This window comes from Hyaena hyaena, unplaced genomic scaffold, assembly GCF_003009895.1.
Source record: "Hyaena hyaena isolate Hyena2069 unplaced genomic scaffold, ASM300989v1 scaffold_18, whole genome shotgun sequence".
NCBI lineage: Eukaryota > Metazoa > Chordata > Mammalia > Carnivora > Hyaenidae > Hyaena > Hyaena hyaena.
The window spans coordinates 4,790,018-4,810,605 of NW_024080649.1; the positions used below are offsets into that span (position 1 = coordinate 4,790,018).

At 47.8% G+C, this 20,588-nt stretch overlaps 1 protein-coding gene across 2 annotated transcripts in view; it reads left to right on the forward strand.

The window, feature by feature from the left end:
• The window catches only part of ZFHX3 (zinc finger homeobox 3), a 238,732-nt gene that overhangs the window by 78,595 nt on the left and 139,549 nt on the right, over positions 1-20,588 (forward strand). The window contains exons 2-3 of one of the 2 annotated variants that reach the window (XM_039222154.1): positions 769-3,524; positions 8,665-9,161. In XM_039222154.1, coding sequence (XP_039078085.1) covers positions 815-3,524; positions 8,665-9,161 — 3,207 coding nt within the window. In that variant the 5' untranslated portion in view covers positions 769-814. Of the gene's footprint in view, positions 1-768; positions 3,525-8,664; positions 9,162-20,588 lie in introns of those variants that run through there. The other variant, XM_039222163.1, reaches the window with a different exon arrangement.

Sequence of the window (20,588 nt, forward strand, 5' to 3'; positions counted from 1 at the left end):
TTCCCAGACCCACAGAGGATGAAAGCAGGCACAGGCCCTGTGAAGGGCCTGCAGAGCATGTCTGGGCCCCGCAGGTTCGCTCTCTGAGCCGTACAGCCCTCTGTGACTTTGATTTGAACTTCTAAAACTAGACGTTTGGCCAGTAAGAGCAACAGCAGCCTGAGCTTTACCACTGAATCGACCAGCGTATCCCCACGCGGGCTTGCCAGCCTCTCTCTGGGGGTGTAAAACCTTCCTCCTCTCGTCCATCCCTCCCTGTTGGTGTTCCCTTGGCTCACAGACAACGTGGGCAGCGGCAGTGACTTTGGATGGCCATCTCTATTCAGTAGGGCCGCCATTCTGCGTCCTCGGCGGGGCCTGGCGAGATGACTCGGCCCTCCTCCTCTTCTGTGGCTTGTACCCCAGCCCCGACTCTCACACTGTGCTCGCAAAGAACGGAAATTCGAATCAGTCTCCAGGGGGAGAGGAGCCTACAGTCCGAAGACAAGGAGGGAGTCTCCTGTGTGCCCCCTGTCCCTATGCTCCCCACTCATGCCACGGACCCTGGCCGTCATGCCCGGGGACTCCCACCCACCCTCTGCACGTTCATTGGACAGCGTGGGGGAGATGGCCCGGGTCCCTGCTGCCCTGCAGTCTCTTTTGTGGGTGTGGACAGAAGCCTGTTAGAGTGCTCTGTGCGGGACCTAGCCTCGGCCCTCCTAACCTCTTTCCTTTCTCTCTCTCTTCCCCCTCTCTCCCTCCTCTCCCCCCCTTGCCTCCGCTCTTCAGGTCCGATCCGTACTGGGTGCAATGAAAGCTCTACGCAGGCCTTACCATGGAAGGCTGTGACTCGCCCGTCGTCTCGGGGAAGGACAATGGGTGCGGTATCCCTCAGCACCAGCAATGGACTGAACTCAACAGCACCCACCTCCCCGACAAACCCAGTAGCATGGAGCAGTCCACAAGCGAGAACCATGGGCCCCTGGACAGCCTGAGGGCCCCCTTCAATGAGCGCCTCGTGGAGAGCACCGCCCCGGCCGGCCCCACCGCCGAGCCCGCTGGCAAGGAGGTCAGCTGCAACGAGTGCTCGGCCTCCTTCGCCAGCTTGCAGACCTACATGGAGCACCACTGTCCCAGCGCGCGCCCCCCGCTGCCCCTGAGGGAGGAGAGCGGGAGCGACACCAGTGAGGAGGGGGACGAGGAGAGTGATGTGGAGAACCTGGCTGGGGAGATAGTCTACCAGCCTGACGGCTCGGCCTACATTGTGGAGAGCCTGAGCCAGCTGACCCAAAGCGGGGGCGCCTGTGTCAGCGGCAGCGGGCCCCCCCCCTCGCTCTTCCTGAACTCTCTCCCCGGGGCGGGGGGCAAACAAGGGGACCCTTCTTGTGCTGCACCAGTCTACCCACAGATCATCAACACTTTCCACATAGCCTCATCCTTCGGGAAATGGTTTGAGGGCCCAGACCAGGCTTTCCCGAATACCTCAGCCCTGACGGGGCTCAGCCCCGTCCTGCACAGCTTCCGCGTGTTTGACGTGCGACACAAAAGCAACAAGGATTACCTGAACAGCGACGGCTCCGCCAAAAGCTCCTGCGTATCCAAAGATGTTCCCAACAACGTGGACCTGTCCAAATTCGATGGCTTTGTGCTCTACGGCAAGAGGAAGCCCATCCTCATGTGCTTCCTGTGCAAACTGTCCTTCGGGTACGTCCGTTCGTTTGTGACCCACGCAGTGCACGACCATCGAATGACCCTGAGCGAAGACGAGCGGAAAATTCTTAGCAATAAGAACATCTCCGCTATCATCCAAGGGATTGGCAAAGACAAGGAACCCCTTGTAAGTTTTTTGGAACCAAAAAACAAAAACTTTCAACACCCTTTAGTTTCTACGGCTAACCTCATAGGCCCCGGACACAGTTTTTATGGGAAATTTAGTGGCATTCGCATGGAAGGGGAGGAGGCTCTCCCAGCCGGCTCTGCTGCTGGCCCTGAGCAGCCCCAGGCTGGTCTCTTGGCCCCCAGCACCCTCTTGAACCTTGGCGGGCTCACCAGCTCGGTCCTGAAGACCCCCATTACCTCAGTCCCCCTGGGGCCCCTGGCCTCCAGTCCTACCAAATCCTCGGAGGGCAAGGACTCTGGGGCAGCAGAAGGAGAGAAGCAAGAAGTGGGCGATCCGGATTGTTTCTCCGAGAAGGCAGAGCCGGCCGAGGAGGAGGCGGAGGAGGAGGAGGAGGAAGAAGAGGTGGAGGAGGAGGAGGAAGAAGAGGAGGAAGAAGAAGAGGAGGAGGAAGACGAGGGTTGCAAAGGACTCTTTCCAAGCGAGTTGGACGATGAACTGGAGGACAGGCCCCACGAGTCTGGGGCCGCGGCAAGTAGCAGCAGCAAAAAGGACCTTGCTCTCTCAAACCAAAGCATTTCTAACTCCCCCTTAATGCCTAATGTGCTCCAGACCCTGTCGAGGGGCACAGCTTCTACTAGTTCTAATTCTGCTTCTTCCTTTGTTGTCTTTGATGGTGCGAACAGGAGGAATCGTTTAAGCTTTAACAGTGAGGGCGTCAGGGCCAATGTGGCAGAGGGCGGCAGGAGGCTGGACTTTGCTGACGAAAGTGCCAATAAAGACAATGCCACAGCACCAGAACCAAATGAAAGCACAGAGGGCGACGATGGGGGCTTTGTCCCCCATCACCAGCACGCTGGCTCCCTCTGCGAGCTTGGGGTTGGGGAATGCCCCTCGGGGAGCGGCGTGGAGTGCCCCAAATGCGACACGGTCCTGGGCTCCTCCCGCTCGCTGGGCGGCCACATGACCATGATGCATTCTCGTAACTCATGTAAGACACTTAAGTGCCCCAAGTGCAACTGGCACTACAAGTACCAGCAGACACTGGAGGCTCACATGAAGGAGAAGCACCCGGAGCCGGGGGGCTCCTGTGTCTACTGCAAAAGCGGGCAGCCCCACCCTCGGTTGGCACGAGGTGAGAGCTACACGTGTGGTTACAAGCCTTTCCGCTGTGAGGTGTGTAACTACTCCACAACTACCAAAGGCAACCTCAGTATTCATATGCAGTCTGACAAGCATCTTAACAACATGCAGAACCTGCAGAACGGAGGGGGGGAACAGGTGTTCAGCCACTCGGCCGGGGCGGCGGCGGCGGCCGCCGCAGCAGCAGCCGCGGCGGCCAACATCGGCAGCTCCTGTGGGGCCCCCTCGCCCACCAAACCAAAAACCAAACCCACATGGCGGTGCGAGGTGTGCGATTACGAGACCAATGTGGCCAGGAACCTGCGCATCCACATGACCAGCGAGAAGCACATGCATAACATGATGCTGCTGCAGCAGAACATGTCCCAGATCCAACACAACCGTCACCTGGGCCTCGGCAGCCTGCCCTCGCCCGCCGAGGCCGAGCTGTACCAGTACTACTTGGCCCAGAACATGAACCTGCCCAACCTGAAGATGGACAACACTGCCTCGGACGCCCAGTTCATGATGAGCGGATTCCAGCTGGATCCCGCTGGGCCCATGGCCGCCATGACGCCTGCTCTAGGTGAGGCTGACTCCCTGTTTGTTTGTTCTGATGACTTGAGTTTAACTGGGGAGAACGGAGAATAGACTGATGTCCTGTGGATTCGGCTGATGCTGATTTTCTCCAGTGTGGTGGTGTGTGAACTTGAGTGTCTGACCGTCAGGTGTTTCTCGCAAGGACCTCTTGTGTGCCTATGGGGGATCGTATGTATTCAGCAGACCGTTAGTTATACTCCGGCTGCACAGGCTGGGATTAAATTTGAAGGGTTTCCTCTTGTTTTTGGCTTCTGGTCACCTTCTCTTTCTCTTCCCATCTTCTCTTTCTTCATCTCTTTCTCAATTTGAAAAATCACCCCAATTATCTGAAACTTCTGGATTCCATTAAATATTGACTGTAATTTACAGGAAATTGCCAGTTCAAATAGTAAATAGGGGGATGGTCCTCTCCATAAGAGCGACTTGAAACCGCAGCATACCTTATTCAGATAACCAAAGGCTGGTTTTGTGCCAAGCAGGGAGCCATCCAGATACGTTTCTCAAAGTTCTCCAGTGTGTTCATGAGGATCTTGATGAAAGAGACGTGTTCCTTTCTTTTTTGTTTTGTGTGAGTTGTCACTGTTAAATGTAGTTGGGAATTAAACTGCCTGGGGCACTGTAAAGAGTGGTGTGCTAGATGAAAAATGAATACATTCTAAAATTGTACATCAAAGAAAGCTGAGTTCTAATAATCCGTTAGATGCTGGTTAGTGGAGCCTTTGTCGGCCTTAAATAAACAATCTATGTTAGAGAAGGTGAGTTGACTGCATTGGACAGCAATTAAACTGACTGGCTGAATTGACCTAGAATTGGATCAAGAGGATAGGATTTGGATGCCGAAAACCATGAGTCTTTGCATAAAAAGAACCATGATCACTTTTAGGGCAGAGCCTCTATAGCAAGAGAAAGTACAAATCACTTTCACAAGGACCAATATGATGGGGGCTGTTCTTGCACTGCTTGGTCTCTAGCCCCCGACCCGGCTAACCTCTTGGGACCATTGGTGGTGGCCTGGATTAAGCAGTATTCCCTTAACTGACATAGGGATAAGTTGTTCTCAACAACAAAGTATGAGCAGGTACTTTTATTCTGGCAGGGTTTAGGTTAATGCCAGGGGCCAAGCCTCTTCAGTTGGCACGTCTTTGTATGGTGTTTTAGTGCTAATTGCTGCTGATGAGTTATATTTCATAGCATTTAATTTGTTTTTCCTGCTATGCATTTAAATTTGAATCCTTACTACTTTAGCCTTGTTTTCTATTTTGAAATATTGACCTGTGGAGCCTTTATTACCAAACGATTTGAAGATGTTTTACCAACTGGTTAATAATGGATGCACAGGGATCAATCATCTTATTTCTCCCCAGAGTGAATCATAGGGGTTGAACACCAAGGGACGGCATCATTCTGTAAGACTTTTTTTTTTTTTTTTTTTTTTTTTTTTTTTTAAAGCCTGTGGGAATTGAAGTTTTCTCATCTGGAGATTTAAAATCTTGGGGAGGCAGATCTTAAGAGTAAATCAAATATAATGTAGGTGGAATGAAGACACAGAAAATGGATAGGTTCATACTGGGTCAAAGTGAGATCTTTTTAATTACGTTGAAAACCAGTAATTCTGACTAAGACTTGAATTAAGTGGTAGAAGAATATTTTGCTTTCACACAAGTGTCTGAGTCTGCGGGGCGTCATGTATCATGGGCATATGCAGATGGAAAAGAAATGGTAGAATAGATAACCTGTGTTCTGGATGTACGTAGTTCTCAATACTTTATTTCTTAAAGAGAATAGAGTTTTTCTTTCCTTTTTTTTTTTTTTAAATTTCTAGGAGAGAGAGAGACAGCGTGAGCAGGGGAGGGTCAGAGAGAGAGGGAGTCACAGACTGAAACAGGCTCCAGGCTCTGAGCTGGCAGTCAGCACAGAGCCCGACGCGGGGCTCGAACCCACGAACCGCGCGATCATGACCTAAGCGAAAGTTGGACACTTAACCGACTAAGCCACCCAGGCGCCCCATAGAGTTTTTCTTTCTAAGGACATTTTCCAGGTCAGCCAAGCAAAGTCCCTTGAATTTTTCAGGGTTGCTGTTTATCAGCCAAGGTAAGTAAGTCTCTGGAAACCTGCCGTGCCCTTTGTCCACAAGAGGTGCTGAGATGGAGCAGGAGTCCTAGATCGTCTATCATGGAAGCTTGAGTGGTGTGGGTACGAGAGCACGTGTCCAGAGGACTTAAAGTGTAAGTGTAAGTTGTAGGACTTCCGTGGAAGTGAGTGTATCCAAATGTGAAAGAGCCAAAACATTATGTCCTATCTGTAACTCTGCTGATCTTTCTTGAGGCTGTTTGTGAGAAGGCTGCAGGTATTATTAGCTATTACTGGGCTCTGCAGGGGGAGAAATGTTTTTGTGAAATGCATTCCTGCTTACAAAGTTATTGTTCTCTTAGGTCTTTTGACAGAACCGTCTTTCTTGTGATACCAAACAGATGCTGCTTCTGGGGAGGCTTTCTTTCCGGAGTGCTTTAAGGACATGGCTGGCACCCTTTGGTCTGGTCTGGTTGGATTTTGCTGCCATTTGTAGATAAGATATGGGACTCAAAGCTATCTGAATATCCTTCCAGACATCCCTTTAAATGATGAAGCTTAGCATAGCACTGAGAAACAGGTCGCGGGGGCATCTGCTTTCCCTGGTAGCCCACTGGCTATAGGACACCTCTGTGAGGTTTATGAGGTCCTCTGCTTCTGCCTTAGAGTCTAGAAGGTGTCTTTTAGTGCACGTGCCTCTCTGGCGATATGCTAATGGGTGGGCTCTTATGCCAGGGTGTAAATTCTAGTGTTAGACTTGGGTGCATGTCGGGAGATGGGTCCCCCCACTCACAGAGGAGTTGATCTCTCAGGTATAGCTTCAATAGTAAGCACTTGTTGAGTTCTCACTTACAAGGGCTCTCTTCCTAACTTCCTGAGAAATGGGTGAGGTTCCACCACTTCCTGGAGGCTGAATTAGTTACTTCTAGCTCTACGGATCCGTAGGATTCTGAGCCCTGCGTACGTTCCTCCAAGGTAGAGTTCTCAGAGGGAGTTTTGGCTTGCCTGTCGCCTTCATTTCACTGCTTGTCTGTGTCTGTCTTTGATTTGCATTTCAAGAGCTCGGAATGGGAATAGGGACTTATTTCCTCTGTGTTCGAGGATTTCTCATTTTAACTCAGGCATCCAGCAAGTGACAGCTGAATTTCTCTTTAGAGCAATATTGATGTGCTGAGGTTAAATTTAAAAAGTGGAGAAGATTTGATGCTTCAGGTGGTTGGCATCAGAAACAAATATATGTTTGCTCCTTGTCTTACCCTCTGGGCAGTTTCTGCTTTTACTGAACACCGCGTATGTTTCATGGATGCAACATGGCCTTTGTCCCCATTAAGGGATGGAGCTTTTAGGCTTCCCCCCCTTCTTTTTCTCTCTTGTCCTAAAGAGAATGTCTTAGTTAAGGCTCCTCTCAATAGGGGAGATGGCCGGGGAGAAGACAAGCAGAAAGCTTCCTGAGCCTTCTGGAATGTACGTGCACAAGATTTCTCTGGCTTGCTAGATTGTCCACAGGCTTCAAACACAGCCACTCAGTTTGGTGGAACCTTGCAACTGATCTTCTCACCAAAGGTGCCTCATGTAGCATAAATAAGAAAATGATTAGAAAAAACTTTTATTTGATTAGCCGCTAACTTGGATTGTAATCAGTCATTTAAAAAAGCAAAACAAAACCTCAGGCCAACCACATGTAAAAGGTCAAGTCTGCGTATCAGTTGGGGAGGGGCAGGGGCAGACATAATAGCTCACGTGTGTGTGTGTGTTTGGGGGAGAGGCAAAAAATAGAAACCAGTGCTCATCATGCTGCTTGACTGTATGCTGCTGGGTAATGGAGAGAAGGCTGCTCTTTCCAGGCCTTCTTTGCGGTATAAATAAGAGCTTGCAGTATGAATTTATCACTGGCAGATGAGAGTCCATCCCCCCTTTGTGCAGGGCATTGGGGGGCTGAAAAACACAGAGGGTGAGGAGGACAGAGAAGAGCTTTCTCAGACCCTTTTTGGGGACTGCGAGCTGACCTTTGTATTTCACTGCCCATCTTGATCTACAACCTGAACCTGTAACATTCTGGTTCGCCTTTAACCATGTCCTGCACTGCATCTGTGTAGGGGGCTGGGCATTCTCTAGAAACTCAGCCAGGAGAAGCCTGGAGCCCTGCCCTAAAGAGGCTGTACCCTGATGGGGACACTGGGCAGCATGTGGCTCTACACGTGGCTGATGACAAAAAAGAATGTGACGGGTCCCATAGCAAACCTAACATTTCATGCACTCTTCGGGCTTAGAAAAGGGGAGTGATTGTATTCTTGGGGACATGTGGGAGGAGCTGGCGCCATTGACAGGCAGGTAGAATATTGACCTGCAAGTTGTGATGAGGAATAGGGAGACCATCCCCCTAAATCTTAGATTTAGAGCTGCACTCTCCACTGCTGGAGTCACTAGTCACATGTGGCTATCTGAATTAAATGAATTAAAAATAAATAAAATGAAAAATTACATCACTTGCCTGCAACTTTGCTGTATTTCAAGTGTTCACCAGCCACACGTGGATAGTGACTCGCCCCCCAGCCAGTGCACGTAAAACCTGTTTCCATCACTGCAGTTCTGTTGGGCAGTGCTGCTTTACATAAATTCAGGGCCCAATTCTGATCTATCATGAAGGCTTCATCTCTTAGATTGCAGCTGTAATTCATTTCCAATGTTAGGGGTCTGGAGTTTCAGATTCTGTTATGTCTAGCGAGTGATGCTTATTCCCATCTTTTCTTGGATTGGAGTGAGGGACCGAATTGAAATTTTCAAGGGATTTTGGTTCTAGGTGTTCTTTTCCAAAGTGGGGGAAAAACATAAAGCCTTCTGCAAATTTCAGAATGTCCACAGGAAAGATCTGAACACATAAAGATGCATCACGTTTTTTTTTTTTTTTTTCTTTTTTGAGTGGTGATGTTTGACGCACTTGAAATGGGATCTTTTTTTCTCCTGGAACCTGGGCTGAGGGTCAGGGCGGCTGGGTGGTGCCTTGGTCGGAGCAGTGAGCCTGGCCGCTGATGCTCTTCCCCTCTCCTTCCCCACAGTGGGCGGTGAGATCCCCCTAGACATGCGCCTCGGGGGCGGGCAGCTGGTGTCGGAGGAGCTGATGAACCTGGGCGAGAGCTTCATCCAGACCAACGACCCGTCTCTGAAGCTCTTCCAGTGTGCCGTGTGCAACAAGTTCACCACGGACAACCTGGACATGCTGGGGCTGCACATGAACGTGGAGCGCAGCCTCCCAGAGGATGAGTGGAAGGCCGTGATGGGGGACTCGTACCAGTGCAAACTCTGCCGCTACAACACCCAGCTCAAGGCCAACTTCCAGCTGCACTGCAAGACGGACAAGCATGTGCAGAAGTACCAGCTGGTGGCCCACATCAAAGAGGGCGGCAAAGCCAACGAGTGGCGGCTCAAATGTGTGGCCATCGGCAACCCCGTCCACCTCAAGTGCAACGCGTGTGACTACTACACCAACAGCCTGGAGAAGCTGCGGCTGCACACGGTCAACTCCAGACACGAGGCCAGCCTGAAGCTGTACAAGGTGAGCCCCGGGCATCTCTGGGTGCTGGGCACCAGGGATGGGCTGTGTCGTGGCGGGGCTGGTGGCTGGATGGTAACCTGGTGTCTGATGGGGAGTTGGCCTCTGCTTCCTGCTGAAGCTGCGATGTGGTGGCAGCTTCTGGCACCTGCGGGTTGTCTTGGAGAGGCGCTTGTTTCAGCGGGCGGGTTTTGGTGACAGGAGCCTGATGCTTCCCCATCGACGATGTCTTTATAATTGGCTCTTTCCCCTTGCAGTTGTTAGTTGTGGCATTTGTGTACCATCGTGCTCCTGTGGTGTCCCTTTGTCCTGCATGCTCGTGTTCTCCCTCTCCATCGCATCCACACCCCGTGCCCCTTCATCTCTTCTCTCCTCAATGCCTCTGGAGGATTAGTTCACTTCTGCGTTGATTGACTCGTTCATTGATTCATTCATCCATTCATTCGTTTGTCCATTCATTTGTTCATTTGTTTGTTCATCCATTCACTCATTCATCCATTAAGCAGGTACATATTGAGCACCTGCTATATACCAGGTGCTGTGCTGGACACATGCCCACCTCCATACACAAAACAGACAAAAGAAATCTCTGCCCTCATAGCACTTCCATTCTTTGCAGGAACATGGCTGATGAATACAATGAATAGTTGACTAGAAGGTGGCACACGCTGTTGGGAAAATTAGGGTCAGTTAAGGGGGCTCCTTTGTTCTTTTTCCCTTTGTTTCCTTATTCTGTGCCCCTTTCTCTTCCTCATATTTGCACTTCCCCTCTTTCCCCCTGGGCTTCTTCCACCCTCTTCCTTTCCCTCTGTGTCCCCTCTCCTCCCCTCTTAGCCCCTCCTCTCCTTCCCTCCCTTCCTTCCTTTCCTTCTCCCACCTCTCCAGTCTTTCTCTCAGTCTATAGACGGTAACGGTGAGGAGGAGGTGCTCAGATACTGTAAATAGTCCTTTCACTTGTGAGGCAGAATTGCTCCAGACGTTTCTATTGATTTTCACTGGACTTAAAGCCTCACCTTTTTCTCTAATCATCCCATAATGGCTTTAGTATGAACAATCAGGTACAAATCGCCATAAATCTGCCCAGCCTCCTCCCACACACCTTCCACACCCTCACTCTCTCTTTGCATTTTCCTCCCTTTTATTATCAGCCTCCCCTCTTTCCCTTCACGCCATTTCCCACATCTTCTGGGCTTCCCACATCTTCGGGGCCAGGGGGCGTTTGTGTTGTCCCTGAGCTAGCTTTAATCCCCTTTCTACTCCTGGTGATTTTAAAGGGGGACTTCAAATAAGGAAGACTTCAGGTCCTTTCCCCCTATCAGTCTCTGTCGAGATTGATAAATGTAATTAATTTTACAATTGCTTGTTTTCAACTTGGTGAGAGGCCTGTGTAGAGTGGATGAGAAACCATTTTAGGGAAAGGAAGAGAAAGCAGAAGTGAGGCAGTGGGAATAGAAGGTTCTGGAATCTCCTGGTGACTCTAGCCTGGATGGGCTGGCGTGGTGCAATGGGGAAGGTCTGGACACCAAGTGGCTAATTAACCCCCTTACTCTAAGTCAGCAAGAACCTCACTGGATGGCTTCGTATTGTGTCCGCATTGACAGCAAAGGCTCCTGGTGGTGAGTTTAAGTTAGAGGTCTCACGTGGTCAAAGGTGGTGCCGATTGTGGTCAAGAAAACCTGATGGAAAACCTGTAGGAAAAACTGTTTTCAAAGGACCTGACTGAGCAGAATTAGTTTGGCGCACCTTTCGTGGCCACGGAAGACTGTCTGCAACTTTGATGCAGGTTGTTTAGTGGGGGCAGGAAGCTGTCCTCTTCCATCTGAGGGGAGAAAGGCCTTTAGATTGATTATAAAACCTGCATGGAGGCAAGGAGGTGATGACCTTTCCACACTACATCCTCCAGGAACGTAGTGTACCACGCCCTTGGCTTTGCTTCTGAAGGGCCTGGAGCCTGGAGGGTTCTCTAAGATTATCCCTGTTTTTGGTCCCCAAAACACCTTCACGTGTCACACCTAGCGAGTCCGGTTTAGGCAGTTTCCAGGGTGGATCTCAGGAAGCCATTTGTGTGTTTCCGTTTTGCTGAACTATGGACAAGCACCCTCCCTGGCCTTACTCCTCCTGCCCCTTGAATTTAAAAGATGGAGAAAACTCCTGGTCAAAAAAGGCAGCGCAGGTGGAAGGGCCATGATGTTGGGGTACAGGATAGAACTGGGGAACCAGCACCTAAAGAAGGCCCCAGACAATGCACTTGGCCTGCACAACCCCAGGGGTGAATGTCCCCCACATTCAGAGCAGAATTCTGTATGTCAGGAGCCGTAGGTCATTAGTCTGGTCTCATTAGTCCTTGGGTAATGAATGTCCCTTGGCTTGCTGTGGCTCTGCTGTGGGGGCGGGGAGCTCTCTCACCCACCCCCGAGTGACACAGAGATGGGCTTCTTTGAGCGCTTGCGCCAAGCCTTTCTGTCCTGCTGTGAGATGAAGACAGACTTGTCTTGCTGCTGAGGGGGCTTACTGTCACAGGGTGTCACGAGTCCATAGATTTTGGGTGGGGACTGGAGGTGGTTGAGAGTCAGTTTTTCTCTAGGCCCTGGTGTGGCCTGTAGTAAATGGAGATTGATTGCATGTGATTTTTCCTCTTGCTAATGTAATCCATTAGCCCAGCACATGCATAATCAGTTTAGAGCACAGTTAACTGGATGTAATCGAGTTCTTTACTGTCCGCTAGAGAAACAGCTCCAGATGCTGCCGACCTGGGGAGGGGAGGCTTCTCACACACAGCCCTCCTTGCTCACCCCTTCTCCACGTCCCACCCCTGCCCCCAAGCCTGCCCTGGTCCCCACCCTGCCCCATCCTGGTGCCTTGGCAAATTAGACAACATTTGGTCAGGGCAAGTCCCAAACTTGCTTTGTGCTGTACCTGCTCCAGCAGCCATGGTGCACTGGACTTCCTAATGGGTCTCCCAACCCTCTCTTTCAACTGAGGTCTTTATTCCCTCCTCTTCCTTTTTCATGTTGGAGGAGCTAGAACAGCCATCTCAGGAGATGCAAGCAGAGGCGTAGCTTTCTGGTTTGTCGTTTGACCTCACACCAGTCCAGAGTCCCTTCTCTTGGTGTCATAAGTGCTGGGACACAACGTTGCTTTATTAACACTGAGCTGTCTGGAAGCGTGAGAGAATTTCCAGTCTGGACTGAGAGAGGGTTTCATTAATCCACTACCCCCACCCCACCTCCCTACAGAAGAACAGAAACAAAGAAAAAACCCTGGTGATACTATCATCCTTGCTTGCATGGAATTGTCAAGTTGTGATTGTGTGAGAGCAGTTTTTCAATGGAGATTAGTGTTCAGTGAATTCTTCCCCCCTGCCTCCTAGAAATGGAGGGGAGTTTGGAGGAGGGTGGGGGCCAGGGAGTCTCAGGCATTGAATGAAAGCCGTTCCCTTTCACTGGGCCTCCAGGTCACTTTGTGAAACACTCTTGATTGAATTCCTTGAGTGGGTTTTTTATGTGTGTCTTGGGCTCTGGTCCAGCCTCTAGTGGTCCTTTGCCCATATGTTCACACCTGCCATGAGGGGGCACTGTGGTTGATTGACCCAGGGGGAAGGGCCAGCAGCCCCAGTCCAGCTTCAAGACTGGCCTCTTGGTTTCTGTCTGTAGTGATTCATCTGAGCCAGAATGGAAGCGTGTTGTGGGAAAGGTATTCGTCTCTCATCAGGGCTTGAGCTCCAGAACTTGAATTCTACCCCTTTATGCTTTCCTTTGTAAATGGATCACTCCTATCTTCGGGGACCTGCTCCCTCTCCCACTACTTGTACCTGTAGAGATGCTGGGTGCCTTTGCTTACCTTAAACAAGGGAGCAGCAGGTGCTGACAGATGCCTGCCTCCCACTCTTTTCTGAGCTAGCACAGGTCCCAAGTCCAGAGTGTGTGTGTTCACAGCTAGTGTGGGCCCTTATGTGTTTATCTGGACTTCCCTGCTATGTGGCGTCCACGGTGAGCTCCCTGAGATTTGCAGTGTCTTCTGCTTGAGAGAGGAGAGTGCAGAGAGGACAGGTGGAGATCAGTGTATACCTGTCACCTGTTAGGATCTGCTTTTGATATTTTTCTTCACCTGAGAGTCATTGGACTGAAAATCTATCAGCTTTAGCAGATGGATTAAGAACCGCCCCCACCCCCACCCCCCAAGAATCTATTACTCAAAGAGTTCTCAGCTGAGGTGCCTTTGATTAGACCAGGCCTGAAGGTTTCATATTAATCTTAAATTATACACAAAGGAGGTCATCTCCCATGGAGTAGGGTCTTGGCCCCATGTGAGCTGCCTTGGGCTAGCTGGGCAGACGGTGAGACACCAGCTCTCCGTGGCTTCAAGCAGACGTAGAGTATGGCACCAGCTGACTAAAGACACGCACCCACGTTCTCCACATAGTGGACTTTAACACTTGCCACCCTATTTGGATTCTGTCTGGTGGGAGGAAGTAGGAAACCCTCCATCAGACTCTGAGAATCTACCTTTTCAGTTATTTCCCAGGATCATAAACTCACTGGGGCTCTCTCCCAGCAGGGCCATAAATTCATCACAGGGTGGATGGACAAATCAGAAGGCATAGAACAAATCTGACAAAGATTTCTTCCTCAGTCTGCATTCTTCATGCTCCTTTATGGGTACACTTGGGGGCCAGACTATCTTAGGAAGACCGCTGCGTGCTTCATGCCTGCAGGTGGTGACTGGTAGCCTTTGCCTTGCTTGGAAAGCGAACAGTGTCGATCCTCTGATGAGCCCCTCCTCCCTCTCTGTCCTCTCCTCACTAGTGAGGCTATCATGTTTGAAGCACTTGGTTCAGTGTCATCTGGTTACGTTGTCATTCTGGAACTAGTTTCTTCAAATCTTGTTTTCTTATTAGGTTGACTTTTCCCCCCATACTTTTGCCTTCTTCTTCCCGTACCTTTGTGCCTTCATCCAAAAATGAAAGGAGGCAAATGTTTTCCTGTGGTTGATTCAGAAGGTGTGAAAAAAAAAAAAAAAAGCCAGATATTTGGGTAAATTTTAGCCCATTTAGTTCTCCACGCCCTCTGTCTCCTAGTGCAGCAGGGCATCTGAAGTTCATCTCCCTCCCTTGATTGTGGGGCTGACCGATATGGGGCTCCTGGAGCAGGGCTGAGAGACTATCTGTGGGCTCCATGGTCATTCCTGGAGAGCCTGGGTTGGCTCTCATGGAATTTCTGATCACCAGTTAACTTAGAGCAGACTCTAGGAATATTGAAAGGTCAAATCTTTTTAGGGGGGAGTGAGTGTTTGTGCCGTGACACGGTTAGTCTTTCATTGCTGTAGTAACTATGGCCGGTGTGTGTTGCGGGAGCATATATGGCCAGTATATTGCCCGTGTGTGCAATTGCAGACATGTCACTGCAGGAGGTTCCTTGCCCTCCTTTCCTGTTAGAACCATCCCACCCACCTTGATCTGAATCCACGTGCGCCCCCCCCCCCACATAAGTATTATTTCATTCAACACGTTCATTCAGCCGATTGGCTGGCTTTATGCACAAGCTTTGCCTAGATCCCTGTGGTTACAGTATTGTACACGCTCTCATGTCAAGTAGGTAAGGTCAGTGCTATCTTTTGCCTTCATACCTTAGATACCACTTTACAGAACTGAGATCTTATTAGATGTACCTGATTTTAAAAAGTCCAGTACTAACTATGCCACCATTGACCAACTGTAACACTCGCTGTAGCATTTTTTTCTAAATGATTTTAATATTTTTATTTAGTCTTTATTTTTCCCTTTTTAAATCTCTTTTATTTTTTTGGCATGGTAAAGAGCTGGTAAGACCCGTTTAGAATATTAATGTATTCTTAATTATTTCTTACTAGACTAGTATTCCATGTTTGTCTCAAGTGTAAGCTACTAATAAAATGTGGATTCCTTATATTTTATGGTAAAATGATTAGTATGAGTAATCTATGTTAACTGTAGAAAATTTGGAAAATTTAGGAAAGTACCAGAGAAAATAACTATCAACCCAATTCTTCTGTGCAACAGTGTATTTTTATTTCCTTACTTTTGTGTATAACAGGCATTCTACAAAACTGGAATGGGTTTGTGTACAGTATTGTACCTATAGTATCTTATAACACCTTTAAGTATTTTTCAATATTTTTAAAAAATTTTTAATGTTTATTTACTTTTGAGAGAGAGAGAACGAAATAGCAGGGAAGAGGCAGAGAGAGGGGGAGACACAGAATCCAAAGCAGGCGCCAGGCTCTGAGCTGTTAGCACAGAGCCCAACGCGGGGCTTGAATTAATGAACTGTGAAATTATGACTTGAGCTGAAGTCTGATGCTCAACTAACTGAGCCACCCAGGCATGCCAGTTTTTCAATAATTTTTTAAATGGAATTCCTTTTTTTCTGCTCCAACTCTGCTGTCCTGAAACAAATCACCATAAGGTTTAGATTATATGCTTTGAAGCTTTTTCTATGCTTATGGTGATAGAAATGATAGAAACATACTCTTCCCTTAAAAAAACTTTACAGACACAGGTTGTGCTTTCACAAAACTTATTACCACGAAAATCATTTCAGCTCAGCACAAGCAGATCTAGTTCATTCTTTTATATGGCTACATAGTATTCCATTTATTAACTGTCAGGAAAGCTTGCCAGGAGGCACTCGCAGTCCTGTGCTACAGGTTTACCAAAAATTGTTATGTCTTTTCAGTTTAGAACTTGTAAAAAAAAAAAAAAAAAAGCCTAGCATTTTAGAAAAAATCAGGAGAGTCGGTTTTGTGCAAAGAAGAGAAACAATAAAAGAATCTCACTGATGTATAGGTAGGTTGTTTGCCATGGTTTGATATTAGAGACCGTGAGGTGGGGGACAGATGTCTGCATCCATGTCTCTAATGCTTGTGCTGTCCCAAGAAGCGGGATCGCTGGATTCCAGGATGTGATTAATGCCAACAGATACTTTTTACTGCCTCTTTGGACAAAAGGTGACAAGTTTATCCTCTCCCTGTTAGGTTATGCTCAGACACCATGATATTACTTTTCTGTTTTCCTCATGTTGGTAAATTTTTTGTAGCGTGGGTCTCCCTAATTATTAGAGAGGGTGAACATTCTTTCATGTATTTATTGACCGTTTGTATTTCTTTTGGAGATTTCCTTTTTTTTTTTTTTTTTTTTTTTACAAATAGTTTATTGTCAAATTAGTTTCTACATAACACTCAGTGCTCATCCAAAGTGCCCTCCTCCATGCCCATCCCCCCTCCCCCCCACACCCATCAGTCCTCAGTTTTTGTCAGCATTCAAGAGTCTCTCATGGTTTGCCTCTCTCCCTTTCCCCCACCATTTCCGCCCTTCTTCTCCCCCTTGTTCCTCCGTCAAGTTCCTCCTAATCCTCCTATACGTGCAAACTCTAGATGCTGGCGAGGATGTGGAGAAACGGGCACCCTCCTACACTGTTGGTGGGAATGTAAACTGGTACAGCCCCTATGGAAAACAGTGTGGAGGTTCCTCAGGAAACTAACAATAGAACTCCCCTATGACCCAGCAATAGCACTGCTAGGAATTTACCCAAGGGATACAGAAATGCTGAGGCATAGGAGCACATGAACCCCAATGTTCATAGCAGCACTCTCCACAATAGCTAAAACATGGAGATTTCCTTTTTACAGCCTTTGCCCTTTGATTTTCTTGGTTTGTTCCTTTTTTTGATTGATTGGCAAGAGCTCCTGGTGTATCAGGGCTGACAGTCCTCACTGTGCAGTGGATGTTGTAGTAGTTTTCTTCTGGTCTTTTGTCCATCTTTAACTTAGCTTATGGTGCATTTTACCATGTAGGAAACTTTCATTTGTATGATGTCATCTGTGCATCTTTTTCTTTACCTTTCTAGCTTTTCTCTTTCCCCAGGAAGGCTTTCTCTTTCAAGTATTATGAGATTATAAAAATATTAACACCTAGACAGTGTTTATTACAAGCTAGGTGCTGTCACTCTAGCTTTATGTACATTGATTGATTTAATCATATGTGGATTAGCCTGTTTTCAAGTGGGGAAAGCAAGGCAGAGGGATGTTATTACAAGGGTCACAAGTTAGTGTTGTTGGAGGGATTGTTCAAACCCAAACAGTTTGGCACTACTTAAACAATACTTTCTTCAATTCTTTTTCCTTCCATTTAAGTTTTTAATCCGCAAGGAAAATATTTTGTGTGTGGCGCATTGGAGGCCTCTGTTTTTGTGTATTGTGATTTAGGACTGTATTTTCTTTCAAAGTGGACGGTTGATCGTCCAACAATTTCTTCAGTAACTGTCCTGTCCTAGCTGATGTGAAAAGCCATTTTTATTGTCCCTGTTCGTCTCAGTCTTACAGAGCTGATTTAGATCAGTCTGAACATATTTACAGAGTAGTGTTTGTCGAAAGCATTGTGGAAGGAGAAGAGAGAACAGAGAGAGACAGTTCCCTTTTCAAGGCGTGTAAAGTCCTGTGGATGAAATTTCTTCCTCCGACCTTTTCCTGTCTCTCTCCTGCATATTCCCCAGTGTGAAATTTCTTGGTTTAATTACCTTTGTCAAATTCACTAGGATGAAGGCGTCTCCTGAAGAGACGAGGGTTTGGGAGAGGAGCCGAGTTTCTTTTTGTTCCTTCATGGAGACTAGGTCTCACCATTTGTCTTTAAAAATAAATAAATAAATAAATAAATAAATAAATAAATAAATAAAGACAAAACAAATACTGAAGCTTCTAGATGTTCCCTTTTCTGAAGTTCTTATTCAGATAGCGAGGAGACAGTCTGGCTCTGTCGACATGTTTCTAGTATGAACCGTTTCCAACTAGTGGTGATAAGTCCCCTTTTGGATTCCAAAGGTGTGCTGCTTTCCTGCCTCAGCCGGAGGAGCAAGGAGGTCTAATTTCAGATAATCTAATAACTACCACTTTGTCAAAATATTTGAAAGCCTCCACCTGCCCTGAGTCCTTAAGACAAAAGCTCTAGGTCTTCTCATGAGAGGAAAATGTCTGAGCATCAGCCCCCTCCAGCCATGTAGATGAAGAAGTCACACTTGGGGAATGCTTTCTGCAGATGCCCCCCGCCGTCCTAGGGGTGCTCTGTAAACCTGAGGAGGGTTTTGCTGCGGAGATCCTAGTGCCTCCACACTCCAGCTCAGTTCCATGCGTTCCCGCTGTTCTAGGTAAACCCAGCCTGGCAGGAACGCCGCACCCACAGAACAGGTCAAAGGTGGGAACCCAGTTTCCAGTCCTTCCAACTTGCTGAAGACCTGGTCTAAAAGGGCAGATTTGAATACATTTAGTCTCAACAGGTGTCTTTGGCTTTGTTTTGGTTTGTTTTGTTTTGTTTTGAAAGGGAAATTGTGAAGGAACAATTAAGCATTGTCAGGAACACTGTCAGGAGCAGGCAAGAGTTTTTAAATAATTACATAATATGCCTGAACCAGGGTCTTTATTCTGTTCTCATAACTGGAAGCTACAAAAGCCATGTGAATGTAGGGTGGGAAAGGCTGTTAATCTGAAAACTAGCACCGAGTGATTTCATACTTCAATAAAAGTAGGTTTCCGGCTGTTTTTAAAAAAATAACCAGCATATAGGGTGAAAGGTAAAAGTGTTGGACTGAAAATCTCTTGCTCACAGAAATGGTGGAGGTTATTGAATCCAGGGGGACATTACGGTGGTGCCCTTGGAAAGCATGGAAACAACCACAGTGGGAGCCTCTAGGTAGAGTCACCAAATTTAGCAAATAAAAACGTGGACTACCTGTTCACATGTAAGTTTCAAAAGCAAATAGTGTTTTAACATAAGTATTTCCCAGAAACTATAATTACATATACTTATCTGAAATTCACATTTTTTATATGTTTGTTTATTTTGAAAGGCGGGGGGCGGGGAGAAAGAATCCCAAGCAGGTCCCACATGGTCATTGTGGGGCCTGACGCAGGGCTCGAACTCACAAACCATGAGATCCTGACCTGTGCCGAAATTGGACGTTTAACTGACTGAGCCACCCAGGCGCCCCTGAAATTCACATTTAACTGGGCCTCCTATCTTTTACCTGGCAACCCTGCCTCTGGATGGAGAAGAAATTCTCTCAGGGAGATCTGCCAACAGGCTCGGCCAGAGCGTAAAGAGAAAGAGAAGTGGCTTCCTTGTTGGTAAATCTTTTTTTTTTTTTTTCTTTCCGTGATTCCCAACAAAAGAAGAAAATTACAAATGCCTCTAATGATGATTTCCAGTTTTTGTTATTTATAGAAAACTGTCATATCAGATTTTCACATTTTCTACATTAAATAAAGTGCTTTTCCTATAATGAAATCTGAAATTTTCTCCAGAGCTATTTGTTAAAATTTGCTTTTCAACAATTTTTTCATTATTTCTTTTTACTGGAGTGCTTTCATGTCACGCGGCTGACAGACGTTAGAGTGCGGAGCCTCCCGCAGCTGTGCCAGATGCTTCAAGTGTCATTGCTCATGCTCGGGCTGGTCTGGCCTCCCTCTGCACTTGATCTTTATATGGAGGTGATAGAAATTCACAGCCCTTGAGCATGGGCTGCTGTACACAGAAGACCCCAAATGCTTACCTTGGATAGGATGCTAATAGGAATTTTCTAAAGTAGATTTGAACTGGGACTAATCATCAAGAATAATCAGGGAACTTTCTCTAGGGCCCACGTCCTCATCCTATAAAAGGCAAACTAGTTAGAAGGTTAGAAATGTTTATCTACTGATAGTGTTTGGTTTGTCACCTGTTAATTAGCGGGGCAGGTTCTCAGACCCAGAATGAGAGCCTCCAAAGCATATCTGGTCTCTTAGGTCAATAGTTTGAACCGTCATCTCGTTTGCCAGGACAGACTGTGCGTTGAACTTGGGGAAAGAATTTCCCATCCACTGCTGTGCCTATTGAGTCTTGCCCTGTCTGGTGACAGGCTCCTTCTTGAGGATCATTTGGCCTTTGTGACTACTCCCAAGCTGACATATCATACCAGGTAGTCCTTGTTTCCCTGTCCCTTGGAATGAGGTGGAAGACTGGGCGCAGGCACCACTTGATCTGGGATGGGAGGCGTCCCTGGACCTGTCCCTTTCATGGGCTTTCCTCTTGCCGGTTCAGATGCGAGTCCGTAGGACAGCATTCCCCTGTGTGGTCTCTGGGACACAAATGGATGGGAAGAGAGTTTCTCATTCTGTGCCATTATTTACTGAGTGCCACTTTATGCTGAGCTCTGGGTAGGATTTTGTGTGGATTCAGGCTAGTGAATCTTTAGCACGTTTTTGAGAAACCCGTTTTGTGCGGGGAGCCCTCTGTGAGCAGCACGCCGGGAGTGTGGTTCACCCCCGTGTCTGTGCTCTGGGATGGCTTCTGTTTGCTGTCCATGCTGCTCTGCTTTAGAATCTTACATGTGGTCCAGAGAGATGAGCAGATCCTGGGCATGGTTC